This window comes from Chanodichthys erythropterus, chromosome 5, assembly GCF_024489055.1.
Source record: "Chanodichthys erythropterus isolate Z2021 chromosome 5, ASM2448905v1, whole genome shotgun sequence".
Classification (NCBI taxonomy): Eukaryota; Metazoa; Chordata; class Actinopteri; order Cypriniformes; family Xenocyprididae; genus Chanodichthys; species Chanodichthys erythropterus.
In genome coordinates, this window is record NC_090225.1 from 23,203,095 (window position 1) to 23,225,459 (window position 22,365).

The window sequence follows — 22,365 nt, forward strand, 5'->3', positions numbered from 1 at the left end:
CAGTAATAAATGATGGTAACTCGCAACATGCTAACAAAACATTTAGAAATACGGTTTACAAATATCACTAAAAATATCATGTTATCATGAATCATGTCAGTTATTATTGCTACATCTGCCATTTTTGGCTGTTGTCCTTGCTTGCTTACCTGCATAAAGTCTGTTTATTCATCTGTGCACAGCTCCAGACATTAATACTGGCTTGTGTAATGCCTTGAACATGGGCTGGCATATGCAAATATTGGGGGCGAACATATTAATGATCCTGACAGCTGCATCACAGTTGGTGTTATGTTGAGATTTGCCTGTTCTTCAGAGGTCTTTTGCACAAATCAAATTTACATAAGGAGGAAACAATGGTGTTTGAGACTCGCTGTATGTCATTTCCATGTACAGAACTAGCTATTTAGAACATAGTTATTTAACTATGCCGAGGTAAATTCAATTTTCAATTCTACGGCACCTTTTAATGCTTAAGTTTTAATTTAAGTTTTTGGGATGTGCTGGAGGAGACTTTACAGAGTGCTCAAGATCTTGACCAAAAAATGATGCACCTCTCAATGGAAATAAATGTTGTGATGTTATTTCCATCGAGATTAATTTTTGGTCAAGATCTTGTATTGACAATGCAAGAGGTGAACACTCTGTAAAGTCTCCTCCAGCACATCCCAAAGACTATTTAAATATTGGACCTTAAAAAACCTTAAGAAACTTGAATGACATGAAATGTTATTTACTAATGGAGAGGGCTAACATTTGCATCCAGATGTTAAATAATAAAGTCAAAAATATAAACCATAAGCTGCTTCAATAGTCTGTATTCCGTCAGACTTACTGAACGGAAAGTGTTGTTTGTGTTGTTGACATGTACTAACTTGTTTTAAACTTGACAGACATCTTTTATCAAACAATGGGTGACTCATTCACTCCATATTTTGTGTTGCTTCATAAAAGGCTACAGTATATTGTGAAAGATTGTGTCACTAAATATGCTTATTGCTGCGTTTAGTGTGCAACCCCAGCACAAGTAGGCTGAGTGTTGAAACTTTACATGCAGAGCTGCTTCTGCTACGCTTCTGTTGTGCAGTGCCACGCTGCTTAAGAATGCAGCTTCAATGCTGTAACCTGTTAATACGCGCAATGTAATGAAAACATGCTGCTGCAGACCAGAGATGTATGAAACAACCTTAAACTTAATCTGCCTTGTAAAACTGTCCATTTGTCCCTGAGGCATTATCCATTCATAATGCAGGTTAAGGTTAACTGAGGCAAACATTTCTCATCAAAAGCCGATACAGAAGTCTTTGAAAAGTAAGTTGACTGATTACAGGTTTATCATGCATGCACACAATCTGCGTTTCGATTTTGGATGATTTTCAGAAAGAGGTAAGAAAGGCCTCTGCCACACCTATATCACATAACAGTAATGTAATATTTGCTAATTCGACAGTTAAACCCTGCAGAGGTACAACTGTTGCATAAATCGATCAATAATACAACATTTTTTTTTATCTTACAGGCATCATGGAAAACACAAAGCTGCACCCATGCATTAAAGTGTATTGAATAAACTCTGAGTGTCCATGTATTAATCCCTTTAATTTTATCTGTGCATCTTTAAAGCAACATTGATTTAGAATGTTTTCTCACTGGCTTTGCAAACTACAGTTTAATTCCCAGTGGTCATGCTGCTTTGGGTCACTTGCCCCATGATCACTTGCCAAATGATCATTTTAATACTGAAATTTAAAGGTGCCCTAAAATTAAAAATTGAATTTACCTTGGCATAGTTAAATAACAAGAGTTCAGTACATGGAAATGACATACAGTGAGTCTCAAACTCCATTGATTCCTCCTTCTTATATAAATCTCATTTGTTTAAAAGACCTCCGAAGAACAGGCGAATCACAACATAACACTGACTGTTACTCAACAGTCGGGATCATTAATATGTACGCCCCCAATATTTGCATATGCCAGCCCATGTTCAAGGCATTACACAAGGACAGCCAGTATTAACATCTGGATCTGTGCACAGCTGAATCATCAGACTAGGTAAGCAAGCAAGAACAACAGCGAAAAATTGCAGATGGAGCAATAATAACTGACATGATCCATGATATCATGATATTTTTAGTGCTATTTGTAAATTGTCTTTCTAAATGTTTCGTTAGCATATTGCTAATGTACTGTTAAATGAGGTTAAAGTTACCATTGTTTCTTACTGTATTCACGGAGACAAGAGCCGTAATTATTTCCATTTTTTAAACACTTGCAGTCTGTATAATTCATAAACATAACTTCATTCTTTATAAATCTCTCCAACAGTGTAGCATTAGCCGTTAGCCACGGAGCACTATCAAACTCATTCAGAATCAAATGTAAACATCCAAATAAACACTGTACTTACGCGATTAGACATGCTGCATGACGAACACTTTGTAAAGATCCATTTTGAGGGTTATATTAGCTGTGTGAACTTTGTTTATGCTGTTTAAGGCAGTCGCAAGCTCGGGGGCAGGGAGCACGAGAATTTAAAGGGGCCGCAGCCTGAATGGGCGCATATTTAATGATGCCCCAAAATAGGCAGTTAAAAAAATGAATTAAAAAAAATCTATGGGGTATTTTGAGCTGAAACTTCACAGACACATTCAGGGGACACCTTAGACTTATATTACATCTTTTGAAAACACGTTCTACGGCACCTTTAAGTTAAGTTCTAACAGGTACCCCTGCAGTGCAAGCGCACAAAATTTAGAACACATAACCAAATCTGTACAGTGTGTGATTGTCTATCAATTTAAACTATAATTTTAAAAATATATATTTTCAGTTCATTTTAAAGTCATATCAAATGCTCAGTCCAAATTCTTCTGGGAAGTCGCATACATGAATGCAGAAAAATCTTTGCTATAAAACAGGCAAGCTGAATCAGATTTGAAATCAACACTTTACAGCCTATGGCTTGAAGGGGCTACACACACATACCAAGCTTTATATGGATGTTGAACGTTGTCTAGAAAGATTATGGTTTAAAAAAAAAAAAAAAGGAGGCAATGACTAATATTAAAGGTCAGTCTGAATCAGTCTAGTTCTAGCACAGAGCTGGGTTCTGTTCACAGGACTTGGGAACAAAGAAAGAGCCAAGCAGAGAACCAGTTTTCCAACTTTACACCTGTTCATTGTGTCAGAATCTCCAGGGCAAAGCTCAGGAAGGCAAGGAATTCTGCACAAACACACCTACGAACAAAAAAACACACACAAACTCTGTCTGTCTTCATCTCTCAAATGTACACAGGCATCGTGTTCTAAATGGTGTTGAGGAATGTCTGGCATTTCTCATGAGGAGTTGAAAAGGAAAGTCAAAAGAAAGGTTAGGATTGTGGCAACCCTTGACACGCATGTAACTTCAAACATGAGATGTCAAAACTTTGGATTGGAAAGAGCTGTATGTGTGTGTGTGTGTGTGTGTGTGTGTGTGTAGGTGTGTGTCAGCGGAACATTTCATGGGAAACAGGTTTAAAGTAACAGCTCTTTGTTCAGACAGAACCGGCAACATCCCACAGGAAGTTTTGACGTTGCAAGGTCTGGGATACAGGATGCAAAACACAATATTATGTGCGTGTTCTCAGTAGCTGTGACCCTCTTATTAATGGTGCTTGCTAAAATAAGCATTACTATTACTATTGCTCATACCTAGGGTATGAACAACAAGCCCCTAGCCCTAAATATAAAACACTGCTATGTAACATGTGCTGGTTTTTGGGGCCCTAGGTGAGATATTGAAAACTGGCCTCACAGGTACAAACGTTTTCATAGCATAAAACATCCAGAGAACCACTAAAATATGATGTGGTTTCTTTCTTCAGGCACTAAAATGTCAAAAATGAAAATATGCAGTTGTTAACTGAGGTATTTCGACATTATCTGGCCAATAAAACTGACTTCTGTGGGTGTAAGCCAATGGTACAGAACCCCTAAAGGGACATGGTGAAGAAGAAAAAAAATGTTTTCCCCCCAAGAAACTTTGCATTCTCTCGCAAAATGTTTGTATTCCCAAGAAACTTTGCGCTCACTTGCAAAGAACAAAAAGTTTCTCGGGGAACGCAAAACATTCGCGAGAGAAAGCAAAAACAATGACTTATTTTTCCTCTCATCTCATATTTTTCCACAACCATGTCCCCGTACAATGGAGCCTGGTTGATCATGTCAAATTTAATATTATTACAACAGTAACAAAGTGCAACATGCTACAAAGTGTATTAAAGAATAGAACAAAACAATACACCGCTGTGAGTTCAACGGGTTAAAGTGATGTTCAAAGGTATATAAACAATTATAAACATTTTAAAAAATATATATTTAACTTTTTTTGACAGTCATTCATGGTTTGACAAATAGCTTTTTAAGCTACACTACTGTTCAAAAAGAAATTAATGTACAGTATTTATTTAGCATGGGTGCATGAAATTCATCAAAAGTGACGGTATAAAATATCCTCAAATCCTGAAAAAACAGTTTTCAACATTGATAATAATAATAAGAAGAATAAGAATAAGAAATTATTTTATCACCAAAACAGCATATTACAATGATTTGGTCCCACTTTATATTAAGTGGCCTTAACTACTATGTACTTACATAAAAAATAAGTACAATGTACTTCTTGGGTTCATATTGAATTGCAAAACATTTGCTCCTATTGAGGTGGATACGGGTAAGGTTAGGGAAAGCTTTGGTTACAGAAATTACAGAAAATAATTACAGGTATAATTACATGCAGGTGTTTTTAAAATATAAGTACAATGTAAAACCATGTGTGTACACAATAAGTGCTTTGTATCAAATTATTAATTTAAATGTAAGTACATAGTAGTTAGGGCCACTTAATACTTGCCTTGCCATCACAGTAATAAATTGCATTTTAAAATATAACAACAGTTATTTTTAAATATAACAATATGTCACAATATTACTGTTTTTACTCTATTTTAGATCAAATAAATGCAGCCTTGTTGAACATAACAGACTTCTTTTTAAAAAAACATTTAAAAAAAATCTTACCGACCGCAAACTTTTGAACCGTAGTATTTATTTAGTTTTTATAACAGAAATCATAAAAATATTTTAATGCATGTTTTACTTGTTGTATTCTAATGAATGATCAGTTCATTATTGTGTCAAAAAGCAGAAATAATAACGTAAAAATCAACTGGTCACAAGACACCAAATCAAGCTCAGCAATTTACCCAGACAAACTAATCTAATCAGTTCACTTACTTAGATTGAATGTCATCGACATATCAGAAGGGAGCCGCACTAGATAACCTTATCAAGTTACCAAACACACGGTTAGATTTTGTGTTTTTAAAGTAACACATTCTTAGAATCAACACAGGGTCATTCACAAGAACCCAGAATGATCACATCACAGATGATAAAACGCTACATCAAAGTTGCACTACCAATGCAAAGCAAATCCCAAAAGGTAGGCGTCTTAATTTGCTTTCTTTTAGCCAAATTCTAAGGCAGAACTGCCTGTGTCCTTCATGAAGAAGGCAATCCCATAATCCACTGCGACAAGCTCAGTGGAAACAGTTCCCAAGATAGGGAAAGCCAAAGAAATGTTGAATACAAATACATTTAATTAAATACTGAAAAAGAATATTTGTGTGATTAAAATACACAAATATTGGCTAAAATAATCAGTTTTAGAGTACTGTGTCATTAGATCAGAAAAACGCTACATTAACCATTATTGAAATCAACTGTGAGTCACATTACGTCATGATGGTCTGCATGCTAAACATTTAATTTCAGCCTTATCAGGGCGAGTATGAAGTGTTTAAATAATCCATCCTGCTGCTTTTTGTACCATCTTCACCAGCAGGTAGTGACCACACCCTCAGGAGAATCACATAAAAGCTGTTTATTTTTGGTGGTAGCGCACCACATCGATCATTAAGCCACAGTCTGTTCTGTCAGCCCACCGTGTGTGTGTGTGTGTGTGTGTGTGTGTGTGTGAGTGGATTCATGCTTCAGTAAATGGGTGGGGTTGAGGTGTGTTCTCACAAAGGTCTCCCTGCTATTACAGCCCATGTGGAACCTTCATTGTCTGCTCAGCTCACAAAGCATTCAAAACACACACAAAAAAAACATAAACAAGACAATTAACATGCATCCAATCCTGATTCTGATCCCAAACTACACCACAAATGTACTGCACACTTAAATAAACACCACTTAAAGTGACCTCAAGTAGAGGCCAAATTTTATCTTCCTGGCATGTTGAAATATCAGCTTGGAAAACTCATGACGAATTTGAGATAATCATAAGGCAAACATTTTCCAGACTACTCTCAGCACACATACACATACATATTTAAGGGTAATTTGATGCATCAAACTTCCCTGGTTAATTAATAATTAGGAATGAAATTAACAAAACAACATAGCTGGAGAAAGGATAGACTGCTACTTTTTCAAAAGATATTATTTACTATTAAAGCTGCTCATTGCTGCGTTATAATTTATACCAGTATTAAAACTAAAACTGCCAGAGAACGCTGGAAAGTTTACCAAACTTACCCAAACTAATGACTTCTTCTAGATTATAATGGGATGACTCTACTAATTACACTGTCTGAAGAGAAATGACTGAATGTCTGAACACATTACCCAAAAAATCAAAACACATACCCTCCGTTTACTAGTTGGGCAAGATCAAATACATTTTAAACACTTTAAATACAAACCTAACTTAACCTCTCAGTTAGTTAGTGCAGTAGTTAGGTTAGATTAGTTGCCATGTTGCTGTATGAAGTCCTTAAAAATGGTTGAGCGATGTTTTCCACCAGTACATAGCTTATATTTTAAAGCAATATTCTTATTTGCAAATGTCACAAATTCAAAGTATTTTTATATGGCAAAACAGCTTGTCCTAACAGCCTACTGAGCAAATAAAGCTACCCCAAGCAAACAAGCATGTGTTGACCAAATGAATTTGAGTACAATCATTACTTAATGCATACCTCGGGTCTTTAGTGACCCGTCATTTACTACCCTCCTCCTCATTCATTTTTTTAAAGTTAGACATCAACCTTCTTGGTATTCCTCAATCAATTCATTATAAAGAATATAACAAGAAAAAAGAAAAAAAAAAATCACAAACTGATAAAACAATGCCTAATTTTTGTATTCATTTTTTGTAAAAATTGTATAGGGTCGCAAACGACCCGAGGTGTGTATGAGTGTATGTATATTTTTTCTGCACAACAATAATTGAATCTTAGATGACAGAATAAGTGCAATTCACCTTTATTCCACAAGGTGGCAATGTCTGATACACAATGCTGAAGTGACGACTCATTTAGATGGAAAACGAAATAAGAAAAACAGCGATTTACTGCAGAGCAAGTACTGAACGCAATCAAATATGACTAACTGTCCCTGGATGGATCTGCTGAAGCTGTTAGTGATCGAAATATTGATTTTGAAGATGATGAAAATTATATAGTTTTGATAATACGTTTGAGATCGCGAATGGGCTCATATTCGTGAACTCAAACATAAAACTAGCCTATTATTTGCTGAATTTACTGGGAAATGAGCTCTGACGAGGACAGTGATGATGGCAATAAACATCTGCTCAAACTGAACCCTTTCAAGCTCCAAAAAGGTAACAAAATATGATTTATTTTATTCTTCTGTAATTGTTATTCTAATATCAGAGGAGTTTTATATTGTTGCGACAGGTAGAGATCCATCAGTGTTAGATATAGATCCGGGTCGATAAAGACCCGAATATGTAAGAATGATTGGTGAAACAGTCATGCATTTAAGGGTTAATGTGCAAAGTGAACAACATTGGTTGGTTAATGTGTTGGTCTGGTACATTTGATAATTTACTAATTTTGGACTAGTCTTGGAAATACTTCCTGTAGCACAAACAATAGAGCACGGCTCTAGCAACGGCAAGGTCGTGGGCTTGATTCCCAGGAATGAATGGCATGAACTGATAAAATGTAAATAAAAGTGCCAAAATGTACATATGTTCGTTTATAGATGGGTTTATTCATGCCGAAATTGTTGTTGCTGGATTTTCTACATTCATTTCCAACAAACACTGTGTGGGCACAACTTCTCCTTTTTCTTTAATTTCCCGGAGACACATCTGCTAACAGAACCTGTTTATGTTATGATTGATGTGAAACTAGTTTCATATATGGTTAATACGGACACAAAACTCTTCCAAGTGAGAAGGAAATAAGAAACAGGCCCAACAGCAAACAAAAACCCATACATCAACTGATTCTGAAGAACGATAGGCATATAAAGAAACACTGTTGTTAGGAGTACATGTTGGTAAAGTATTACCTGTGTTAAGTGTAGATGGTGGTAGTTCTACAGGTGATCCAGTGGCGAGCAGGTCTCCACGCATCTCTGTAGCGCGTCGGCGGTTTTTCCTGCGCTGCCTCTTCAACCACTTGAATGCACGGCTGAAGGATGCTGCCCGTCTCTTGCCCCGTTTACCCCTGCCGCCCTGCCCGTCCTGAGTGAACACCTGCAGCATATCTGGAGGAATCAGATCCCCCACAGACTCACGGCCAGATGACATTGTGCAGCCTGACACATAAACAGAAATAATAGTTCACATGATTCACACGGTTTTGTAAAACTTGTTTTTGTGAGGTTTGTAAATTACCTGGACACTAGATCAACCCCTAAAATTAATTGCTCATTCTTTCATGTTTACCTATACAGTGAATTTCACATAGAGAAGGAGTGAAACATTATTTCACAATATGTAAGTATACGGAGCAAAAGCTAAATGCTAGTCTTTGATTCTCTTTATGTCTGTACATGTCTTTACGCATATAAATGCCATATAGAAGACAAATAATTATTTCTTCAGAGTCATAAAAGACTCAAGTGCTGCATCTCTATGGGAAAAGCAGAAAAAAACAGAAAGGAAAAAAGAATTGACTTATCTACCATTAAACAACTATTCTAGCATCGCTGGAAATTCAACCTTTTCAGTTATGTAGAATGCAGTTCTGAGGAATCACTTGAACCGTGTTTCGGTTGTCACATATATTACAGAAGTAATATTTCATTTTAATGATGCAGTGACATGTCCTCTCAGATTTAACCAAATTCTAAAAATCTTTGAAACTTAAAATTGCAATGAAATGAAAGTAGTGACAAATCTTTTCTTCTGTAGTTACTGTGACGTACATCTGAGTAAAACTGATTATCGGAAAAAAAAAAAAAAAACTGTATGAATCAGCTGTTGACTGGATTTTAGATGTGGTCACTGCACTCAAAAATGATTGCAATCTTGCAGTCAACTGTAAGAAAGGGATGTGTTTAAGCTGATTAAATGATTGAAGTTTGGCATTCTCCATAAGATTGAGCTATTTTGATTAAATCATTAATTACATGGTCAAAAAAACAAACAAACATACATGATGAATCGTTCGCAATGAGATATATAGCATGCAATTATAAAACAGAAAGGGTGAATTAATTTCATGCTGACTAAGTTGAAAAATGTCTAAAATGCTAACAATCACACTAGTCAGTTCAACTGAGTCGCAGCTTCTACAGATTATCATGTAAAACTTAAATGTTGCAGAAAATACTTTTTTTCCTGTGGAAAGAAATATCAAATGTTCTATCTAGCATAAAACAAGAACCACACTGTAAAACTGCACTGCAATTTAGCTTGGTTTATTAAAATAATAATTATAAAGGCCGATTCACCCCAAAGACGATAACTATATGAATGATAGTAACTATACAATTTTAATAATCTTTCAAATTTTATGAGAATAGCAAAGTCGACAATAATAACGATAACGCTTAGTGATGAAACGGTTACCGGTTTGACGACAAACCACAATGAAATTCCTGACAGTTGTTATTACCATTTCCATTTTAATTATCATTAAAATCATATTTGATTATTGCAATGGTAACACTTTATTTTAGTCTTTTAACTAGTTGTTTATTAGCATGCATATTACTAGAATATTGGCTATTTATTAGTACTTGTAAAGCACATATTAATGCCTTATTCTGCTTGACCTTATTCTACATTCTTAATCCTACCCAATACCTAAACTTAACAACTACCTTAATAACTATTAATAAGCATTAAATTAGGAGTTTATGGAGGGAAAAGTCATAGTTAATAGTTTTTATGTGTTCCCTATACTAAAGTGTTACCATCGCATTTTGAAAAACTCATGGTAAAATACTGTTAAGCATTAAGCAAAATTAACATTTTCAAAAATGTACTTTTAAAGTAGTGCTTATAAATGCAGCTGCTTTGTTACTGTGTAAATGGTAGCTCTATTTCTGCTGTTTCATAAGTGCCACCTACTGTCAGCAAGAGGATTGACATTTTCATTCAACCATTTTGGTTGGTTCAAGGCGAAAAATCAGACCAAATTGTACATTTTAACTAGTAGAAGGAAAATAAACTAACGTGCATTCTAAACATCTCAACACTTTGGATAATAAAGTAATGTATGTAGACTTGTTTATGGAGCTGATAAAATACCTATAATTTGTAATTTCATAATTTAAAAAAAAAAAAAAAAATTGTTGTTTGAACATGTAGTACATGTTAGTAGATAACATGTTATAAGTCACCCAACCAATATTTATTGTTTGTTTAAAATCCGGCCATCATTTTTAATGTTATTATTTTAATGTTTATGCAACCAAAAAGTACATAGTGCTGCTAATTTTATTTGTTGTTTTATTTGAAATTTTCATACCTCTAACAATGCATATCATTACAATCACTTTTTTTCTAGCTGGGGAATGATAAAAACATTAACAGCCAATCAGAATCCACCAGTCCTTGCGACAAGAAAGGAAGCAAGCTAAAAAGAGAGAGAGAGAATTCAACAGTCTTTAAAGAGTGCAAGCAACTCCTTTTAAACATATCTTGCTTAGCGAACCAATTGAACCAGGACTGATACTTGCGCCCCCTCAAAAAAAAAAAAAAAAAAAAAATTTCCTTGGTGCCCTGCTCTAAAGAGAAAATTGTTGTGGAATTGTTGCCAACATTGGTGGTCCATGTAACATCAGGTTCTGGTCCTAATGATGTGCATCGCACACCAAAATTGAGACTGAGTCTCATTCCTGAACACCTAGTCATCATCAGCTACACCCTTACACACACAGATACTGATACACACCCTTACACAGCACACACAAACACACATTCATAATGTGTAAAACATTTAAACACAAGGCATTATATCTTGGATAAACACACCCAGCAGTTGTATTTATCCAAGGAGGTCATTTTACACAATTAATAGAGAAGCAAAGAACAAAACTTCACATGAATGCACAAGGCATAAAAGTAAACAGCAACTTGAAAATGATGCCGGTTAACATAAACAGCTCATTTGAAGAGGGATAGCTAGAGTGAGATGGATGTTGAAAAAAAAAATAAAATAAATAAAAAAAAAAGAATAAGCAGAAATGTACAGAGACACACTAACACAGTGTTAAAAATGAGGAAACTGGAGCTGATTTCATGTGTGTGAGTGAAACTGAGAGCAGGACATCCTCACGTGGCTGCAGAGCTCCATTTAGCAGACCAATCAGAGTGCAGCATTCTGACTCAGTCAGTCGCCATGGAAATGCACAAAAACAAACAGCATAACCAGCAGTTACAGAGCATATCCACTCCTCACTGTAATCACATCAGTTTGAGCCAGGATCAGAGTTAGATACACTGACTCACATGTTCTCTGCTAGCTGCACATGATTCATTTGCATTTGGTTACATAATATTAGTTATTATAATATACATGTTAGGAACTCATTTGCATGACATCACAGGTCTGTTTTGTTTAGATGATCAGCCTATGGTTTAATCCACACATACATAAGCACGCTTGCAGACAATTACTGCACACACTCCCATACAGAAACTCTCACAGCCCTGAGAAAAATGTGCTGCTATTCCAAAAGGCGTGTTTGTGTGTCATGTGACTCAATAGTTTTAGGGTGGATTCAAATTTTGTACTCAAAACAACCATTTTTTGTGGTATTCCTCCAAAAACTGACATCTGCCTAAAAAGTATGTGAAACATTGCACATTATGCAGATAAACATTTCAAGCAGTAGCTTGTATGTTATTATCTTTCTTACATGACCTCATCAGGTACGTAATTATCGTCATTTCAGATTGTTGTTTTTTAGTTAACATCTAAACTCAGTCCAAACAAATAAGTCAAGACAAATAAATTAAAACACAATGGTTTCCTGTTTGTTTGTCACACTGGAAACGTTGAGTGCATTGCATAATTGGACATAGAACTGCACTAGTAATCTCCATACTACCCTTACTACTACTGCAGTATATAGTATGTATACTATACACAGATGGCTCACTACATTTGCCAAAATGTGCAGTATACAAGATAACTGCAAGATGAATCCCACAGTGCAATGGAAGAATTATTCATTTCAGAATTAGATTCATTTCCAGTATGATGGATGAATCAGAAGTAATATCAAATGTGACTTTAAACATGCCTTTCTTGCCTCGATAGTACATTTTTACATAAAATTGGGCTTTTTTTTTTTAGAAGATAAACTGTACAACATTTATCGAATTAAAGGTGCTAAAGAGGAAGTTTTGTTTTATACATTTTTGCAATATTTCTTGAAACTGTCTTTACTAACTGATAAAAGACTTTATTAGGTGCACTGACAGGAATAATATTAATATACATCATCTGTGCACGAGGTAGGGCCTTAAAAACATCAGCCAAACGATGATCGCGTAAACGATTGGCCCTCTGGCTTGTCAATCACTGCCGTGACGTTCCTTGTGAGAGACGAGCGCGACTGCGCGCTCCAGTAACTTTCCACACTCCACAGGCGCCGCATGCAATGTTTTTGTCAGGAGACAGGAGTAACAACTGCAGATTATGAGTTACCTGCGGTGAGTCCAACATAATGAATCCACTAACACGACACAGCGAATGCCGGTGGTAAACACTCGTGTTCCAATACTCATGCATGAGTTTTGGGAGGCGTTCCCTCGAAATGAGCTGTGAAGGAGGGGGCTGTTCTTACGCATGCGCTCGTTTCAAAAACTCACTAACAGTCTTTGGTTTCTCAGTCGATGAAAAAATCCTCTTTAGCACCTTTAAACATGCAGCATAATGAAGTAATGTGACAACAACATAGCACAATAATGCACAAAAATGGCTACCATTTTCTAATTTTTTGCACATTGTAAATGCAAATTTTCACAAATCCATTCAAAAGTTTGGGGTCAGTTCGATTTTTAAATGATTTTAAAATGAAAAGTCGCTTATGCTCACCAAGGCTGGGAAAAAGAGAGAGTAATATTGTGAAACAGTTTTGAATTTAAAATTTTTTCATTCCTGTGTTGGCAAATCTGAATGGGTAACACTTTATTTTACGTGACTTAGTTACACGTTACTACATGTACTTACTATAGTAAATTATACATAATTAAAAGTAACTAACCCTAAACCAAACCCTAAGCATAACCGTAACTCTATAGTAAGTACATGTAGTTAATTAATATTACTCAGTATTTATTTGAGTAAGTACAACATAACTATGTCACCTTAAAGGCAGGGTAAGTGATTTGCTTAAAAACATTTTTTTGTTATACTGGTTGAAAGTCTCTTAAGTTGAAAGTTAAGTGGTTTAAATGTATTTATATCATCTGTGGAAGGTGTAGGACCATAAAATGTTCGTCCAATCATAGACCTCATCCTGAAGGCTACACCAGGATGTCTTATGTCCCTTTCAGTGTATGTATTTCCATACCTCCAAGCACCTATCAGACGTCATCAGTCACCAAGCACCGCAACTAAAACAGCAGCCACCTTTTACAGTTCCTCCTGAACTAAAACAATAAGCTTATGCTGCGTTCACGCCATAACTACAGTGAATTGTAAGAGATGGAAACCCGTGACGTTATACTCTGAGCAGTTTGTGACTCAAATTTATGCATTTTAATGACAACAATATCAACGGCGAAATTAATCTGCAGCAGTCAGGTGGTACAGGTCAGTGCTCTTTAAGTTGTTGTTTATGTTTGTTATTTTTTGTAATGTTATGTGATTTGAGACATGAGGTCGTTTAACACCATCTCTCATGACGCTGTGTGTGTTTTGAAGGAGGTGTGGCTTTGGAGACGCTCTGAAGGGATGGTGGGATCTTATGCTTTCAAAGCTAGCTCGCTATTGCTAGCCTCTCTGAAAATTACTTACCCTACCTTAAAAATAAAGTGTAACTTCTGAATATTCAGCATCATTACTCTAGTTTTCAGTGTCACTTTATCCTTTCAGAAATCATTCTATTATGGTGATTTTCTGCTCAAGAAAAATTTCTTATTATCAGTGTTTCTTATTATATATGTCAAACCCCAAACTTTTGAATGGTAGTGTAAATATATTCGACAGGATTAGTATGCTATTCCAAACATAACTAAACTCTTAGTGTGAGGTGTGTGCAAGAGGTAGAAACCTAGCTTTGCACACCTGCACACACTATAGCATAGATGATAAGCAGGAGCAGGAGGTGTTTTCATGTGGGTTACAGGAAAGGGAGGTAAATCTTGAAGATAAAATGCCTCAGGTGTATTAACCAGGAAAGCTGTGGTCACACGAACACACACGCATGCAGTATTGAACCATGCTTGCCTTATCTGCAGTTTAATTCTACTAGTTTTTCAAGGCACGGTCACAGTGCTCACCGGGTGGATACAACAGACTGATATTCTTCTTACACACGTACACATCATGCACAGGGGTTTTCCACTCAAAGAAATGAGACATTCACTCATGAACAATACATCTTGAGTTGGTTACACATGAGACATTACGTGCACAACTGTGCAGTGTCACAACTGTGCGAGACAGGAGCACTTCTGTCTCTCAAACGCAGACTGTTGTAAAAACATTTTGGAAATCTCTTTCTTTCTAAGCCCCAAACCGAAGAAATTTTGGGTTTCTGAATTCCTCTGGAAGTGCTGAGGGGAAGTGCTAGGGGTCATTGCAGTGCTGCTGGGGAACAGTGAAGGAAAGTGCTGATAGCTGTCATGCTAACTGCACATTATGTCCTTATGGGAGTGTCTGTCTTTCCTCACAGCTACCATTACAGTACATTAACAAAATAACACCCAACAACACAGACTGACACAAAACACATGAATCTGAGAAGACCACCCGAGGTCTGTTTTTATATCAGATATCCGTGTGACATGAAATAAATCCAGTGGAGAAAAGTGCATTTTTTTATGATGATGAAATACAATCACAATTTGACTTCCAAACTTCAGAGGTGTGTGCTGACATTCGTATCAGATTTCAGTCTGATTTCATCCTCACAAAAATACACACTCTGATGTTTTGATGTGATCTGTGCTATTGTTTGGTGTTGTGTGTGTGTGTGTGTGTGTGTGTGTGTGTGTGTCTGTGTGTGTGTGTGTGTGTGTGTGTGTGTGTGTGTGTGTGTGTGTGTGTGTGTGTGTGTGTGTGTGTGTGTGTGTGTGTGTGTTCTGGGGCTTTGCAGCAGCTTGTTGAGAGCAGGAGTAACATTCCTAAATGACTGATAATTCTGCAATTCCTGTGGGTTCCTCGTCCAGCTCCACCTCTTCTTCCATCATTGTCTTCATTCTCTTATCCTGGTTTTCCACAGCTGCTTGAGTCTCAACACAAATTGTCCAGAACTGTTTAACTGCATCATCTTTAAATAATCCAAAACTGTCTCACTGTATCATCTTCCTAAAATCCAGACCTGTCTTACTGTATCATCTTGATAAAATCCAAAGCTGTTTCACTGTATCATCTTGATAAAATCCAGACCTGTCTCACTGTATCATCTTCATAAAATCCAGACCTGTCTCACTGTATCATTTTCCTAAAATCCAGACCTGTCTTACTGTATCATCTTGATAAAATCCAAAGCTGTTTCACTGTATCATCTTGATAAAATCCAGACCTGTCTCACTGTATCATCTTCATAAAATCCAGACCTGTCTCACTGTATCATCTTCATAAAATCCATAACTGTCTCACTGTATCATTTTCCTAAAATCCAGACCTGTCTTACTGTATCATCTTGATAAAATCCAAAGCTGTTTCACTGTATCATCTTGATAAAATCCAGACCTGTCTCACTGTATCATCTTCATAAAATCCAGACCTGTCTCACTGTATCATCTTCCTAAAATCCAGACCTGTCTCACTGTATCATCTTCATAAAATCCATAACTGTCTCACTGTATCATTTTCCTAAAATCCAGACCCGTCTCACTGTATCATCTTTCTAAAATCCAGACCTGTCTCACTGTATCATCTTCCTAAAATCCATAACTGTCTCACTGTATTATCTTCATAAAATCCAAAACTGTCTCACTGTATCATCTTCCTAAAATCCAGACCTGTCTCACTGTATCATCTTCCTAAAATCCAGACCTGTCTCACTGTATCATCTTGATAAAATCCAGACCTGTCTCACTGTATCATCTTCATAAAATCCATAACTGTCTCACTGTATCATTTTCCTAAAATCCAGACCCGTCTCACTGTATCATCTTTCTAAAATCCAGACCTGTCTCACTGTATCATCTTCCTAAAATCCATAACTGTCTCACTGTATTATCTTCATAAAATCCAAAACTGTCTCACTGTATCATCTTCCTAAAATCCAGACCTGTCTCACTGTATCATCTTCCTAAAATCCAGACCTGTCTCACTGTATCATCTTGATAAAATCCAGACCTGTCTCACTGTATTATCTTCCTAAAATCCAGACCCGTCTCACTGTATCATCTTCCTAAAATCCAGACCTGTCTCACTGTATCATCTTCCTAAAATCCAGACCTGTCTCACTGTATCATCTTCCTAAAATCCATATCTGTCTCACTGTATCATCTTCCTAAAATCCATATCTGTCTCACTGTATCATCTTCCTAAAATCCATATCTGTCTCACTGTATCATCTTCCTAAAATCCAGACCTCTCACTGTATCATCTTCCTAAAATCCAGACCTGTCTCACTGTATCATCTTCCTAAAATCCATATCTGTCTCACTGTATCATCTTCCTAAAATCTAGACCTGTCTCACTGTATCATCTTCCTAAAATCCATATCTGTCTCACTGTATCATCTTCCTAAAATCCATATCTGTCTCACTGGATCATCTTCCTAAAATCCATATCTTTCTCACTGTATCATCTTCCTAAAATCCAGACCTGTCTCACTGTATCATCTTCCTAAAATCCAAAACCGTCTCACTGTATCATCTTCCTAAAATCCAGACCTGTCTCACTGTATCATCTTCCTAAAATCCATATCTGTCTCACTGTATCATCTTCCTAAAATCCAGACCTGTCTCACTGTATCATCTTCCTAAAATCCAGACCTGTCTCACTGTATCATCTTCCTAAAATCCAGACCTGTCTCACTGTATCATCTTCCTAAAATCCATCTGTCTCACTGTATCATCTTCCTAAAATCCATATCTGTCTCACTGTATCATCTTCCTAAAATCCATATCTGTCTCACTGTATCATCTTCCTAAAATCCATATCTGTCTCACTGTATCATCTTCCTAAAATCCATATCTGTCTCACTGTATCATCTTCCTAAAATCCAGACCTCTCACTGTATCATCTTCCTAAAATCCAGACCTGTCTCACTGTATCATCTTCCTAAAATCCATATCTGTCTCACTGTATCATCTTCCTAAAATCTAGACCTGTCTCACTGTATCATCTTCCTAAAATCCATATCTGTCTCACTGTATCATCTTCCTAAAATCCATATCTGTCTCACTGGATCATCTTCCTAAAATCCATATCTTTCTCACTGTATCATCTTCCTAAAATCCAGACCTGTCTCACTGTATCATCTTCATAAAATCCAAAACCGTCTCACTGTATCATCTTCCTAAAATCCAGACCTGTCTCACTGTATCATCTTCCTAAAATCCATATCTGTCTCACTGTATCATCTTCCTAAAATCCATATCTGTCTCACTGTATCATCTTCCTAAAATCCATATCTGTCTCACTGTATCATCTTCCTAAAATCCATATCTGTCTCACTGTATCATCTTCCTAAAATCCAGACCTGTCTCACTGTATCATCTTCCTAAAATCCATATCTGTCTCACTGTATCATCTTCCTAAAATCCATATCTGTCTCACTGTATCATCTTCCTAAAATCCATATCTGTCTCACTGTATCATCTTCCTAAAATCCAGACCTGTCTCACTGTATCATCTTCCTAAAATCCAGACCTGTCTCACTGTATCATCTTCCTAAAATCCAGACCTGTCTCACTGTATCATCTTCCTAAAATCCATCTGTCTCACTGTATCATCTTCCTAAAATCCATATCTGTCTCACTGTATCATCTTCCTAAAATCCATATCTGTCTCACTGTATCATCTTCCTAAAATCCATATCTGTCTCACTGTATCATCTTCCTAAAATCCAGACCTGTCTCACTGTATCATCTTGATAAAAACAAACCAGACCTGTCTCACTGTATTATCTTCATAAAATCCAAAACCGTCTCACTGTATCATCTTCCTAAAATCCAGACCTGTCTCACTGTATCATCTTCCTAAAATCCATATCTGTCTCACTGTATCATCTTCCTAAAATCCAGACCTGTCTCACTGTATCATCTTCCTAAAATCCAGACCTGTCTCACTGTATCATCTTCCTAAAATCCAGACCTGTCTCACTGTATCATCTTGATAAAATCCAGACCTGTGTCACTGTATCATCTTCCTAAAATCCAGACCTGTCTCACTGTATTATCTTCATAAAATCCAAAACCGTCTCACTGTATCATCTTCCTAAAATCCAGACCTGTCTCACTGTATCATCTTCCTAAAATCCATATCTGTCTCACTGTATCATCTTCCTAAAATCCAGACCTGTCTCACTGTATCATCTTCCTAAAATCCAGACCTGTCTCACTGTATCATCTTGATAAAATCCAGACCTGTGTCACTGTATCATCTTCCTAAAATCCAGACCTGTCTCACTGTATTATCTTCATAAAATCCAAAACCGTCTCACTGTATCATCTTCCTAAAATCCAGACCTGTCTCACTGTATCATCTTGATAAAATCCAAAACCGTCTCACTGTATCATCTTCATAAAATCCAGACCTGTCTCACTGTATCTTCATAAAATCCAGACCTGTCTCACTGTATCATCTTGATAAAATCCATAACAGTCTCTCACTGTATCATCTTCATAAAATCCATAACTGTCTCACCCTCTCATGCTGATATCATCCAAAACATTTTCACTTTCATAATTGGGAGAGTCTCACATTCAATTAGTCCTGCAGGTATCAGGGCTGATCATATAAAGATTAAGAGCCAGATCAGCCTGTTTCATCAAGAGTTTTAGATTAAAACTACTCAAGCTCTGTACTAATATAATCTTCCACAAACACACACATCAATGTGATAAAATCTCCCAGCTGCTGATGAAGCTCTCAGTGATCAATAGGCTTCAATGTGGCAGCACACTGGATCACGAACTGGTGTGCCAGCTGAAGGTTTATGGAGGGTTACTTTACAGACAATGTAAAGTGGCTGACAATTGGTTGGTTTTGCTCCGGGGCACGAGCAAAACCAGCCAATTGTCAGCCACTTTACCACGCATCAGCTGCCAAAGAAAACCTGTTTTAATTTCCCCTGAATAAAGCAACATTTGAAAGAAAGCGTGGGAAAACTATCGTCAACAACATTACCTCAGAGAACTCTCTCTCTCTCTCTCTCTCAAATTTGCATGAAAAGGTGCTGTAAGTGATTTCCACTGTTTTGCTGAATTCAACCACACACCCTCAAAACCTCATCCCCTCCAAAAACAGAGGACAGGATTTCTCAAGACACTTACTTTTAAAAAAATGGATGAATTGTTCACAATAGGCTCTATAATATGCATTTAGCACATTTTAATGCATTTATCTGCTTAAAGTTATTTTTGTCAGTTTTTAATACAATATACTGATGGCCCAAAACACAACAGACATGGACTAAAAGCCTGTCAAACATATATACGTAAACATTCTTGTCACAGTGATGTGGAGGTTTCACTCTCAGAGCACCATTGGCAGACATCCTCGCACATTTCATACACAACTCATCACCATGACAACTGGCTTTGACCTCACCTTGTGGTAATGGATAGATGCTCTATTAAATCAGCCAGTAACTTTATTCCAACAGTTGTGCAGTGGAGAACACACACACACACACGTCCTGCTTCTGCACACACTTGCGCAACTGATCTGGAATCTCTACAGAAACAAGCCCCAGCATGGCAGCCTGACGGGTACAGCGACACACCCAAAATCAACAATACCTACAATCACCTTTCTTTCTCTCTCACTCTCCCACAAGTCACTCATGATCAACAGTGTACTACCTAAGAACATTAGAGCAGGAGTCCCTCTGTGTCACTCCACCTCCTCCAAACCCTGCAGGTCTCCTATCTGTTTCAGGTTAATGTACAAACCTGCTCAAGGTGAAGCGTCTTTGAGCTACACATGTGTGTAGAAGAAACTCACACACATCCACAGAACTGCTACAGATTTTTTTTCTCCCTAGAATTTAATGATTTATAGGAATTCTATGACAGATAAGAAAGTCTGAGATGTTACAAAATAGGGAAAAACAAATATTAAAAAGGGAAAATCTGGAACAATTGAGTTCAAAACAAAATGGTTGTAGGAACTGAATATTTGTATTCATGTTGGTTTCAAGCATTTTAAATTTAAATGCATTTAAATGTTATAACATAATTGCATTTACAAAAAATAAAGATTTAATAATTCTAATAAGTGTCACGTGGTTTAACCCACAAGTGAAAACTAATAAAATATTTTACATACACCCTTTCCAACATTATTTTCATATTTATTTCATTATTATAAAAAACACAATAATACATTTATCCATTAATATCATTAAGGTTTAATCGGTTTACTTTACTTGAACTTAGCTAACTTTAGCCTTTTTGTAAAAAAACAAAATGTATATATATAAACCTTACTGACCTATTGATGGTCATGAGGGTCTACAGGGATCCTCTCCATGATATCATTTCCCGTTTACTGTTGTCACATGACAACAAATGGCTTCCTGCGCACTGGTTGCACCACACTGACATTAATTTGGTGGACAAAAGATTTTAAAATATTAATCATATTTTAAATAAAAACTGTTTCACTGATTATTTTCGTAAAGAAATAAAAATTTAAGATCATGCCAAACTACTTTACTTTTTGGCAACATTTATCTTTTTTTCAAGAATTTCAGCATTTTGATTAAGACTTTTTTTAATTAAGACTTTTTACAATCTCCCTCAAGTTACACCACCTAGACATTTTTAAGTCCCACAAAAATATCAGAACGCGACTTCATTGTGAATTTCTGTGTGAATTGCAATCATGTAACTTTTTATATTTAGAAATTAATGAGAACTTGCAAATAGCGAAAGGGAACAAGACACATTCCACTGAAAGTAAAACCCACATATTCAGAATATCAGGGAGCACAAACCTTAATGATTAAACCAAAACAAAATACACACTGGCGCTAACTACACAAAGTTCTTTAGGTACTTTTAACTTAAGTTCTGACTTTGTGCGTTTCTAAACGCATTGCACAAGATTTTATATCATATTAGCTGACTGGGGTAGGGCTGTTACCTGTAACTTCTGGATCCCTCAGTTTCCTTGTTCGTCACTGTAAAATCCTTTACATCGGACAGTCCGTGTGAATCTGGTCTAGAAGGTTCAGGTGAGGCATTTCCACATTATTCCTGTTTTCTTAGGAAACTCTTGTTCTTTAGAGAGCAATCAGTCTTGAACAGTCCATGCAGACTGTGCTCTCTGGCTTCAGATACTACTCTCCGCTTAATCCTCAAGAGGCTCCAGGTGAGAATTTTAAGGGAGTTTCCAAACTGTCAGGTTCTTGAGCGCTCAGCGGCGCCACCCCGCGGCCACAGAATCAACAGACACTAACACATCCTGTAGACATGATTACGTAACACACTGATTAAAGGGCGTGTGTGACTGATTTATATGTCATTAATGACTTGCAGGATGTATTGTTATGGAGATGCTTAGTCATCCAGGACATAGTTTTATGGATTAAATGAAATTAAAGTAAGTTAATTAAATGATTATTTAGAAAATAACATTGCCAGCAGGCCTACAATGCATTTAAAACGATTATATATATATATATAATATTAGTGTCTTTCATCAGCACTTACAGGTCTAATTTTGACTTACAATGTCTTGT

The 22,365-nt window shown here is 36.5% G+C and overlaps 1 protein-coding gene across 2 annotated transcripts in view; it reads right to left on the reverse strand.

Moving 5' to 3' along the window:
- The window catches only part of si:dkey-157l19.2 (NHS-like protein 3), a 32,927-nt gene extending 10,923 nt beyond the window's left edge, over window positions 1–22,004 (reverse strand). The window contains exons 1-3 of one of the 2 annotated variants that reach the window (XM_067386619.1): window positions 21,768–22,004; window positions 21,114–21,219; window positions 8,377–8,625 (exon numbers count right to left, since the gene is read on the reverse strand). In XM_067386619.1, the coding sequence (XP_067242720.1) occupies window positions 8,377–8,617 (241 nt within the window). In that variant the 5' untranslated portion in view covers window positions 8,618–8,625; window positions 21,114–21,219; window positions 21,768–22,004. The remainder of the gene's footprint in view (window positions 1–8,376; window positions 8,626–21,113; window positions 21,220–21,767) is intronic. The other variant, XM_067386618.1, reaches the window with a different exon arrangement.
- Window positions 22,005–22,365: the final 361 nt, after the last annotated feature.